The sequence below is a fragment of the Eutrigla gurnardus genome (genome assembly GCF_963514095.1).
Source record: "Eutrigla gurnardus genome assembly, chromosome: 4".
Taxonomy (NCBI): domain Eukaryota; kingdom Metazoa; phylum Chordata; class Actinopteri; order Perciformes; family Triglidae; genus Eutrigla; species Eutrigla gurnardus.
Genome location: NC_139918.1, coordinates 17,564,949 through 17,577,406, shown reverse-complemented (window position 1 = coordinate 17,577,406; position 12,458 = coordinate 17,564,949). Strand labels below are relative to the sequence as shown.

The following is a 12,458-nucleotide window of genomic DNA, read 5'->3' as shown; positions in this document are numbered from 1 at the left end:
TTCTCTCCTCATTGGCGTCTCTGAACACTTTTAGGGGATGCTGATAGGATACATCAGGATTGAAAATGTGTCATTATGGTTAATGTAGTATTGTGATATAAGAAATTAAGCCCAGTTAATTACTTGTATGCTGCAATACAAGGCCGTTATACACATCTGGAGGGCAGCGGATGATTGATGTTGAGAAGAAAGAGCAGCTACACTAGAGCTACATCAGTATTATGAGGTATAGATATGACTTCTTCTGGAGCCCACGTTATACAGTATTTACCTGATTATGTATATATACATAACACACATTGAAAAGATGTGTTAAGCTTTTCTATACTATAAATATAAAAGGAGGATCAGTCATTTTCAAGGGCATGAATTAACAATTGATCATAATCAGTCCGTCCATTACTCTTAATTCATATTTTCACATGAACGATGGAGCCTAAAATGGAGCTAAAAGAGGGTGAATATTGAACTTACTTTGATCATGTTGACGCTTCTGATGAAACTGTTGAGTTTGTTGGTGTTTACATTTTGTTTCCACTGCTCCGAAATGTTCCGAGGGGAGGGGAAAAAATCATAATGAAGGTATTAATAATAGATTTCTGATATGGGACCAATATAAAGTATTCCTGATATTATATGTCTGACAAAGCAGTGCCGTTTTGGATGATTTCACACTGAGTTAGAAATGGCTCCTCCTGGAGATTTGAGGGTGATTTCTTCCTGTTATGTTACTAACACGGGCTAATTAAGTATCTATTTCTGGCTTTAGATACTTTGCGGTACAACTAGTGAATTTTTACTTTTTCCAGTCTATTTTTCACGTTCATTATTTTAAGCTCCTCGAGTGTTTTCCTCTAAGAGAAAGAAAGCGAGAGCGAGTTGACAGTGTGTCCTCTCTCTCGCCAGCCACAGTGTTGTTTGCTGAAATTGTCTCCACATAACTGAGCACTAAAGAGCCGATGAGCATGCTCAAATTAATTGGATCTGGTACAAAATTGCTCCCCTTGATAGGTGCATGCACACGTCACGCACACACAGGGCTTACTCACTGAGATTCCAAACCTGTTTTAGCCGCAGTAACCTCAAAGTGACACATTCAGATGCACGCTACGTGGTTTCAGATGACCATTACAGGTGAGTACTGCTGTTCTGTGGACGTGGGCACATCAAATGTAGAAAAGCTAATGAGCCAAATGTGTTAAACTCATTATGTTTGAGTTTATGGTTCCAGAATGTAGATAATCCCATGTAACATGTTTTTGACTTTTTATTGACTTCTGTGCAAGTTTAGTTTTAAGTCTTAATCACAATTCAAAATATCAAGTACTTTTGGCCAGAGCAGATTAGTGTGTTTGCTTTGCAGGAAAAAGTGGACTTTAATCAATCAAAAGCAGGTGTCACTAAACACTTTGGGTCTCTCTGCCAGGGTGGCAGTAAAGCCAGCTTAGCATCGACATTTATTTCTGCTGGCCCTATATTTAGAGCTGTTAATGAGTCTACTCTGTTGTTCGCCCACTTTGACACTCTAAGCACATTTAAGTACAACTATTATGCAGCCCATTACGTGCTGTTAATGAATCGTTTTGTGTACATTGATATACATTAGAGTTGAAACGAGGAATCTAGAAATTGTTCACTGGAAGATAAACAACAATGATCCTGACAAACGATTAATTAAAAGTATGTGTAAGCTGTACCACTGCCAGTGTGGTGTGCTGATGAGATTTCTTTAGATGATCCCAATTTAATGTAATTGTTAATCATTAACCTTGGAGACATTGTAATTGGCATTTTCACAGTTTGCTTTAATTTAAAAGACTAAATGAATGGATTTGTAATAAAAAAACACACAATGACATGTTTGAGTGTGTGTATAGAGGCTGGGTAGTCCTTTATTCTGTTGGTTTCACCTTGAACACACAGACACACAGCAGTGCATCTACAGAAGCAGGAGGTAGAGGTCGTCCTGAAATACAACAGGGGATGGAAGTGTGTTTTCTTTCCTAAACAACAGCAAGGAGAGATAGACTGTGCTCTAATGTCATTTAGGATCCTCTCAAGACACTTCACACCTCCAAAATAGGATAACTTATTTACAGCCTGTTACCAAATTAAGAGTCTCTCCAAGAGTATCCCTACTTGTCCTTTTTCTGCAACTTCACAGATATCAAGTGATTGGGTCTTCTTCTCTTTGCTCCCTGTTTGACTTTTGTTTTTTATCCCTCCTTTCGCTCCCCTCTTTCCACCTGAATGACTTCCGTTGTTGTTCTGCTGTGTTGTTCGGGGGTCACTTGCTTCTAAGGCCTTTGCATGTACAGTCCAGTTCAGTAAGCTTAGTGTGCATACGGCATGTGCCTGACCGTGAGAGTGTTCCCTCAGGTGGAAAGGTTTGATGAGGGATAACGAGGGCTGCTGGATCACGGAGTTCATTTTAGTAACGGGCCCCTCTCCTCTCCCCCCCCCACTGCTGTGCTGTCTAATCAGACATGGTCATTACTGTTAATTGAAACGGATGATACTGTAAAATCCATGTAGTGGAAGCCATGAGGCCAAGTTGTTAACGCTCAATGAGAGAAGAAGGACGACGAGTAAATAATTGGTATTAATTAGCAAGTTTGTGTGTCCAGTCTATGTTTGTTCGCTGGGTTTGATGGTAGAAAAGTGGATGACAGCCTTTCCTCCGCCACATGAACAAATCACACCAAATACAGACCGCCACCAAAAATCTAGTCAGCTTATCCTTGGAGCATTTTTCCACTGGATTTCCAACAAACACTGTTCTGAGTGGGACATTTTACACTTAAAAAGGGAACTTGTCAGTGCTCTCTGGTGGATAGATTCTGGTGGTGACACATTTTCAAAGTTACCGCGAACATTTCTGAACTGCAGCATTTTCTCTGCCGTGTGTGTGTGTGTGTGTGTGTGTGTGTGTGTGTGTGTGTGTGTGTGTGTGTGTGTGTGTGTGTGTGTGTGTGTGTGTGTGTGTGTGTGTGTGTGTGTGTGTGTGTGTGTGTGTGTGTGTGTGTGTGTGTGTGTGTGTGTGTGTACCAATACATCCGTGTTGGCTGTGGTTCGAAAGCATTCAATGCAATCTGATTCTGCTTCTTGTCAAATTTAACTGGGTCGTCCTTTAACTTTTGTATGTAACTGATCTGTTATCACTTTTTGTTTTGTGACAAATTAACTTGAGTGGCAGCCTAATTAATGTTCTCGGCTCGTCTGACCTCATCTGACCTTAACGTGTGATGGGCAGCAGGAGTATGTACAATATGACCAGGGATGTGATCTTAAAGGATTAAGAGGACATTTTTCATCTCAGCTCAACTTAATTTTGAATTACGTTAATTTACCTGTAACAAGCAATAATGATAAACAAATGAGAGGAAGCTACCTAAATCTTTTGTACATTGCTCTTTTTTATTAGAAAAGAAAAGTGTTAATAAGAGACTTCTGGGTATTTTGCAGTCAGGCCCTGAATGTAGCAGTCAATTGAAACCCACTCTCATTATTCGTGCTAAGGTAAAATAAGCTGATGAATTCGTCGGACTCTAGTGGCACATGACTGGGTTTTTTTGTGTACAGTCGAGGGTTTTGTAGATGGGAATTACCAGAGCAGTGTTTAGGTGTTGTGCTCATTTGAGTTACATGGGGAGTTCACATGACTATCCACTGTGAGACGATAACAGCCCCTCCACCACCACCAACACCACCTCCTCCTCCTCCTCCTCCTCCTCCATAGTCTGGCTGTCCTGCAGCTCAGACCGCAGCCTCCTGTATCTGTTACCTCCTTAACCCTGGTTTGAAATAGAAGGTCATAGAAGGCATCAAAGTGAACATGTAGCACTTATATAGCCATTTATAATAGTTTTCCCAAATTCTATCTATTCTATCTATTTTTTTAACAGTCAAATCAGTTTTTCAGCAGGATAGAAAGTTGTAATGTGATAATATAAGGTTATATAGGGGGTTTAAATATTTAAAGGTGTGCATCATTACTCTCTCTACCCCTCTTCTCCTGTCGCTCATTCATTCATGCAGAACGAATATTAAGATGTATTATGCATGTATTAAAAGCCGAGGTGAAGCAGTGAGCCCCTTGGCAGTTTGGATCCTTTTAAAGACTCAACAGCAACATTTTGGTGGGGTCTCTGGAATAAAAAACTATGATTTCTCACTCGCAATTACCATTAAAAGAAAAAGATAGTTTGAGTAAGTGTATTTGAGAGAAAGACAGAGAGACAGAGTTGGTTTGTTCTTCGTGAATTCTGATGCATAGGTGTGAGTGTCCTTATTGTTATATTAACCGTGGCCATGTGTGTGAAAAGTGTGTATATGGTAGCCTAGGGGCTTGGCATGAAATCTTGTTGCATGTATTAAGAACACTGGATATAAACGAGTACAAACACAAACAAATCTAACGTACCATGCAAAAACAGTCATAAGTCACACTTCTTCACAAGTGTTTTCTGAACATACTTATCTCCTAACTTATTGTTTCATCTCCTCTCTCCTTAGCCGAGCCTCTTCCTCTGATGGACCTGTGTCGGCGTGCAGCCCGCCTGGCGTTGGGGCGCGAGCGGCTTCAAGAGATAGAGAACCTCCCTCTGCCCCAGTCCCTGAAAAATTACCTCCAATACCAGTGACTGACACCAGAGGAGCCAACTGGGAGTACAAGGACACCCACCTGACCACCAGGAAGTCTAAGCAAGGGTGAATACAAGAAACCAACTAAAGGATGCAAGGAGGGGGAGACGGATGGAAGCATGTCCACACTGGGAGCGCCGTAGCGCTACAAAAGATGGATTTGTAAAAGGATGGAGAGAAAGGTGGTGGAAGCACTGACAGAGGAGGTCCAGGCTTTCAAACAAAGACAGCACCAGCTTCTTTTGGAATTCCAAGCTGCTTTTTTTTCCATTTGTTTTTGACTTGAAATAAATTATTGATGATGGTGTCCCATCAGCGTCTCACTCATCCAGAAAGAAACCCATCCGGTGTGGGAGAGAGGTGGCTGTGTTCAGTTGCCCACCGCCACCTAGTGATGAGAATGAGAACTGCACCGAGAGAGCACACTAATCCAATCCCTGGAGGCCTTTCTGACATACAGTCAGTGACCATATCATTGCTGTTGGGTACCATAATCTGTATTTGTGGTCTCCACTGGTGCAGGTGACAGGCTGCTGAGCCCAGATGACCAATAGGATTTAGCACTAATGTTGTTTTTATCTGATTGACTCGGGGCCCGACCAAAACTCACATCGCGTGTAGAGTAGATAAAAAAAACACGACTGCAAGGTGTTTGCAAAGCTTAGTAAAATAAATGAGCATGCGGAACTTAACTCGTGGCTTTGTGCCGTCATTTGTTGAGAGTAAAGCCCTTTTCAGACATGGAATAAGTAACATCAGTGATGGATTCTAGTCATTCAGAGGTGGTTATGGATATATTCAAGATGCTCGTACAATATTTAGCACCTGGTCCATGAGAATTAGTGGAGTTGAAAAGTAATGATATGAAAAAGTGCATCAGTGATTGATTTTTCAATGTATTTTGCTGTTGAAGTCTGAATTAATGACCACTGTCAGCATGAGAAGCTAACCACCAGTTCCCACTCTTCAATTCATTTATTAGTTGATTTTATAAGATTATTTTATTCTGCTGTGTATTTAATACAATACTGGCCCAATCTAGAATGACAGGATATGACATTGGGTCTCTCGTTTCCTTATGATGAATGTTACATTTTTTTTATATACAGGATATTTATTATTTCATCCATGCATTTTAGCCTGAATATAACTTGAAAGATTAAGAAGGGTCTGATGATTATTTTAATGTTGTTATTTTTTCCTCTTTTGCACTGCACTGCATGGGGAAATAAATATCCTTTTTTATGATGGAATATAAACACCAACCATAGTTGAAAAATCAAAAACTCATCAAATACGGGCTGTGTGGGTGTGGATTAATCATATTTGATTGACAATACCCTCCAGTTGTTGCTGGATTTGAATTCAAATATTGCTCAATCCTGATTGGTGGATGGAAATATGTGCAATCAGCTTTTAAATGAGCCTAAAAGAGCTCTGCCAACTTTAAACCAGAAGAAGAAATTCACAAATAACAAAAACAACCACAACCTTCCTAACTTCTACCAGAAGAATTGTGTTCTTGTAGAAGCCCATTGATCATAGAGGGAAGCTGACTGAGTAAACACCTCTTAAGGGCCTTTAATTAGGAAACAAAACATGCTTTTAATCCTTTTGTGTACAAATGTGTGCTGCTGTGGCCCAAGAGCTGCATGTCTGAAAGGGGCTTTAGACAGAAATAGACAGGACAAAACGGCCTGCTGTTGGTGTTAAGTGGCACTGAGAACCATTACTCACAGGACACTTAATCATGTATTATGATGTCAACCACGACCAAAGTATTTTCTACTCAGCGTGAATGTGTCTGTAGGAGCGGTAGGTCGTGGCCCGTCGCACCGTAACTAGTGCTGTCATGCTGTTGGCAGTAACGAGAGCCTCACCTGCTGTTGTAGCACCCTGCTGTAGCTCACTGGTACCAGACAGTATCTGTCTCCTGTCCACGCTGTAGTCTTCATGACTGCAAATATGAAAATAATTGATCAATAATAGAGGCTGGAGCAGGATGTAGGAATATTAGTGCTACTGCAGCGGCAGGGCAGATTCTGACTCAGAATAGACTGCAGATTCCCCCCCCCCCCCACACACACACACAAACACACACAAACACACTCACTGTAGACCATCATTTTTTTCCTTTCCTATAAAAAGGCTTGAGTCACTTTTTATTTTAACCTCTGAGATTCGTTCTACATTATTCTTTTTTTTTTTATTGTGAGTGTGGAGTCTGATTGTGATGATGGCATGATGATGATGATGATCATGATGGTGATGATGATGCTTTTTTTATTTATCACAAGCTAGTTCTATGTTTGTCTAATGATTGATGGTTACATTCAGGTAAATTTAATACAAATATGCTGGTGATGAAGGTGGAGAGAAATCAAAAGTTGTTACTTTAATGCTGCTTTTATTATTATTATTATTTTATTATTATTATTATTATTATTAATAATATTATTATAATTATTATTATTTGTGATGGTGGTGGTCTACCCTCCTGTTTTCATCAGTTAGGATGGGGAGAATAGGACCATTGAGAAAAGTAGTAGAATGTATGGACAGATGGTGCAGTTGAGATGTCAACAGATATGAAATGTGAATAAAAGCCAAGTGAATTTGAAAAATGTCTGCAGAATATTCCTTGTTTTTCTGTCCCTTTCATTCTCTTTGACCCAAGGTTTGTTGTGTCTCCAAGAACGACCCTCAGAATGCTTACTAAAATATACATGCTGAAGTAATCCAAAATACAATCTGAGCAACAGGAAAACGCAGAAGAGCGTGATGGTTTAACTGGGGCTGACGCATTTTCAACTTTGATTGTGTCTGAGGGAACGTTTAATACACAGAGGGAGGCCTTGGCGAGGAAAATTGGGCCGTAAAGTCTTCAGTTGTAAATTCTCCCAATTTTCAAATGTACAGCTTCCACTTCAGCTAAGGGAGGTATTGAAGTGCTCAAAGTCGAAAAAGAAACAACTGGAGGGCAGACATTACTGAGGCTTGAGGTCGAGCTCATCATATGCAAACACACAGGGGGACGGATGTTTGAGAGATCAATAGCAGACAGACAGTGTAATGATGCTCCCTGTGTCACTCAGGATCCTGTCTGAGATATATCTGTCTCCTCACCAAACACACACTTAATGTCTAAAAGCAATCGGATCACCATCGGTTTAATTTATTTTCCCGGTCACACACTGACATGAATACTAGAAACTTTGAACAACACCGCAAAGTGGGATGGGGAATAATGTGGCTAGGGTTGTAGATATAAATGGAGGGAGCTAAGCTGACACCAGGGGAAGGCAAATTGTGGCCTGTGGGCCAAATCCGGTCCTCAAAGGAAGGCTGTCTTCCTTATATATATTATTAAAACTTGCAACAAACTTTTACTCAATTTTTCACAATGTGGTTATCCCAATAAACATGACCTTGCATCAACACAACAACAACAGTACTTTCATTGAACCATGAAACAGGCTAATGTATGAATGTGTTGACATGACATTAAAAGTCGCATTGTTCAGCACAAGGCATGCAGTTGTGCAGGCTATATGAGCAAAATGATAATTAACACAACCTGCAGTAACTCTGGTATTTTACGAGATGTACACACTGTACCATCGCGCCAGTACTTAGCCATTCGTCTGATAGCCCTATCTTGACCAATGTTGACCATCGCTAAAAATGCTTCTGAGGGGGTATTTGGCTGGATGTCGTGGTGGAAATTACCTAGGGTGCATTTTACTCCGAACCATCACTTTAACATACTCTAAAACAATATTGCCCCACAATGGAACCTTATTGCCGAGCCTCGTTTTGCAGCTTCTAATCAAACACGTTTCTATCCTTGCACTCGCAGCATCCAAACAGCATCCCTCCCTCTCTGCTGCTTGTATTATTCATCAAGTCGTGCAGTTATAAAACAAGACTATAAAAAAAAGTGTCCTCTGAAACTGGCTGAACATTGGAGACTCTTTCCCCTTCCTTTAATAGAAACAGCACCATTAAACATACATTCGGACTAGGGCTAGGCGATTTTTCCGATTTAATTGATTAATTAGCATTTTTACTTTCCTACTGTGAAATTGCTGAACCACAAAATCACGTTTTAAAAACAATTCTAGATTCCGCAGATATGCTTTAAGGGGCTCCTTAGTAGCCGACTCTCACTTTGCCACATAGCCCAACGCGCCCCCGACAGACCAAATTACTTTTAGTTTAGCTAAACTATAGCTATAGCTACTATAGCTGTAGCTATACTTACAGATGTATTACTGCACTTATTTATTTGAATCCCTGCTTTTTACACCCGGGCTACATATTATTATTTATTGTATTTCATTTTACACGTTTTTTCAGGGATGGCCAAGATAATTTTTTTTCAATTTGATATAAAAAAAAATGTTTGCACAATATTTACAGCCAAGTAGTGCTGTTTTTTTATTGTGTTAATAAAGAAAATATGTATTTAAATTTTGCCTTGCTCTTTTTAGTTTGTTTAGAGAAAACAGAAAAAATAGAGATTTAAATCGAAAATTGTCCATTAGTTTGAAAAAAATTTAGATTTTACTTTTAGGCCAAATTGCCCAGCCCTAATTCGGACACATGTCATCAGGATGATTTACGGGCTAAAGCACCACATTATCTTATATCAAAATACAAGATATTTACTCATCATCACTTCCATTCATCTCTATGTAATCACATAGTGATTAGTGATAGGAGTGATTAGGCCCAAACACTAACTGTGTTCAGCTGCTAAAATAACCATTTTGAACGTGAGTTGTTATACTCCAGCAAGAAACCAGCAATATCTATAAAGGCGTTGAGAAAAGAATAAATCATTTGAACATACAGTAGCCTAGGAGGAAAATACCAGCTCCTGTATCTCTGCCTGCTATTCTGCTGCTGCATTCATTTCAACCATTTAACCCCGAAGCACGCTATAGAAGAAAAAATACAACAAAGCTGCACTTAGCTTCTATTTAGGGACTTTAACAGGAAGCTGAGGTGTGGAAAGGGCCTGCAACACATTTCTCTCCTGGGGTGAGCAACTTGCCTTCACAGTGGAGATGAAAACAAGGACATTTTACACGTATTTCTGATTAACAAATGATTTATAGCAATGACAGAATAAACAGTGATGTTTCTCCAATATTTTGCCTCTAGGTTGTTGGTTTTGAATTTAAAAGTGAGTTGCTGAGAGAAACAGACATTATGGGTTGAGTGAGCAAATGCCTTGTCGGATAAAATTGTTATGACTGCAACCATCTGGGACTGCATGGGCTGATTTGGCTCAAGCTCTGCTGCCACATCTGTAGTTTGTTCAGTCTACTGATACAAACCCTGTATTCCCACTATTTTTAATTTCACATTTTCCTCTAATTATCCGATTAATGATTGATTCTTAAATATGGCAGAAAACAGTGAGGCTGAATATCTGGAAGTGCTTTCTTGTTTGTTTTGACTGAGCATCTGTCCAGCAACAAATCCTCATCTGATAATCTGAAACTGATTAATCGATTATTATTAGATTGAACTTTGAAAGAAAAGGTAATTAACCAATCTTGACCTCTACTCCTTTGTATTTTTATGATCTTTTTTTTTCTTTCCAAGTGCATGCAACATCACAAAGTCCCTGGAGCACCCCGAGTTACTGGAGTTAATTGTGTGTAGCTCAACTAATCAATGATTTGAGTAATCGTTTTAGTATTGGCTGATGGTGAGCAATGGAGATTACTGTTGATTTACTGTATGTGTGATAAAAAAAACCATTATGACTTCCCCATAAATCCAATAGTGCAGTACAAATAGTACACTAATGGGTTGTATGTAAGGCAGCAGTGTTACTTTCATCTCAATTACCGTGTACAACCACCATCTGAGTTTGTCAATAAAAGTGGTATATGAACCTCGTGGAGAATACATTTTACCAATCTAGCTAGCATACCAAGCTTGCTAGCTAGCATAGGATTAGCATTTAGCATTAGTATAGCATTTTTAGGAAATACTATAAAAAAATGTTTACATACTGTACTATGACTCTTCTTTTCAATATATACTATGACATTTTTGACATGCAAATTACTTTTTTTCATTAAATTTTCTCGACAAGTGTGAGTTTTCCAGAATTTTCGACATACTATTCCATGACTCTTATAAGTTAATTATTTTCACATGCTATAGCATAGACTTTTTTCTGACTTTTTGTCGACATACTATACAATGACTTTTCTCAACATACTTTAACCTTTTTTTCTCACAAAAAGTACAATGCAAACAGCCTTAACCATGCAAACAGCATTTAAGACTTTTTTCAACATACTGTTCTTTTAATTGTTTTCCTATATGCTATACTATGACTTTTTAAGACTTTTTTTCTTGACATGCTCTAATATGACTTTGAAAAAAATGTTTTTACAATTACTTTTTTATGATTTTTTTTAGTCGACATACCATACGATGACTTTTTTCTATATACTGTAAACCTACCATCACTTTTTTTCTGCTATACTATGTCTATTTTCTGACTTTGTTCAACATACCATACAATGACTTTTTGTGATTTTTTTAGACATACTATACTTTGACTTTTTAATTCGTTTTTTTTGACACACTATACAATGACTTTTGATATGCTAGACTTTTTTCTGACTATTATCAATATACTATACTATGACTTTTTTTCCGAAATACAGTACCATGGCTTTTTTTTTAAATGCTATACTATGACTTTTTTTGCTGACTTTTGTTGACATGCAGTACTGTGATTTTTTTTACATGCTATACAATGACTTTTTTCAGATGTTTTAAAAATATACTGTGATTTTTTCTCACCTTTTTGAACATACTATACTATGACTTATTTCACAAATTTTTACAACATACTACTACAGGCTACTGTGACTTTTTTATGATTTTTTTCGACATACCATACAATGACTTTTTTCGACATTCTGTATGACTTTTTAAATACTTTTGGTGTCATTAATATCTATCTCTACACATAGTCCAGTAGAAAGGCATGGTTTAAGGGAGTATTATGGCTGTGTTGAGATCGCTTCATCTACATTAACCCACTGCAACGCTGTGGAAGTGTCCAATCCAACATCCCAAGTGGCTCTTTCAGTTCATCCGGCTGGTTTAACTGAGTGACAAAATCTAAATTGAATGGTCAAACTCTGTTTGAGAGTGAATGGGATGTTGCTGAAAAAGCATGTGCTCTCAGAAAAAAGAAAGAAGAAGAGGAAAGCTGACAAAACCGTGATCTATACAACCTAAGTAAAACGCCAATTTGCATGCTATTAAAAAAATCTGAACAAACTCAATAGTAATTCATCATATTTTTGCCCATCTAAGGCACTCTGTAGTTTTCTCCATTAGGGGTGTTATTGAACATGTGGTGCTCATCAGTTAAAAATGCACATTAAGCTACTAATTAGCTGATTTTATTTCTTCTTCCTCAGGGACCTGCTGGGAGCAGAAATGAAGAGTCAGCACCGTTGGAGCCAAAGCAGAGTTGCAACACTTCATCTACACAAGCTGTGGACAATTAAAAGATGAACACCAACAAAGGCCAGTCAATTAAAAGCTCAGTAGGTTGATTGAATATTCAGATGCTGAAGTTTAAACAAAAAACTGTTCTTCGACTCCAAAAACATGCATGTGAAACAAATGCACTTGTGTAAAAACTGCAAGTATAAAATATCATGTTCTCTGAATGATAATAACCAATCAAATAGTATTAAAAGAGGAAGAAATGTCAGTTGTTTTCTTTATTTTGAAACATGGCAGAATATGTTTCATAAACTAAA

General features: G+C 38.4%; 1 protein-coding gene across 3 annotated transcripts in view; it reads left to right on the top strand.

The window, feature by feature from the left end:
* LOC311012555 (SPRY domain-containing SOCS box protein 4-like) overlaps positions 1-7,249 on the top strand; it is a 62,157-nt gene extending 54,908 nt beyond the window's left edge. For all 3 annotated transcript variants that reach the window (XM_084008041.1, XM_084008042.1, XM_084008043.1), the window contains exon 3: positions 4,516-7,249. In XM_084008041.1, coding sequence (XP_083864167.1) covers positions 4,516-4,643 — 128 coding nt within the window. In that variant the 3' untranslated portion in view covers positions 4,644-7,249. The remainder of the gene's footprint in view (positions 1-4,515) is intronic.
* Positions 7,250-12,458: the final 5,209 nt, after the last annotated feature.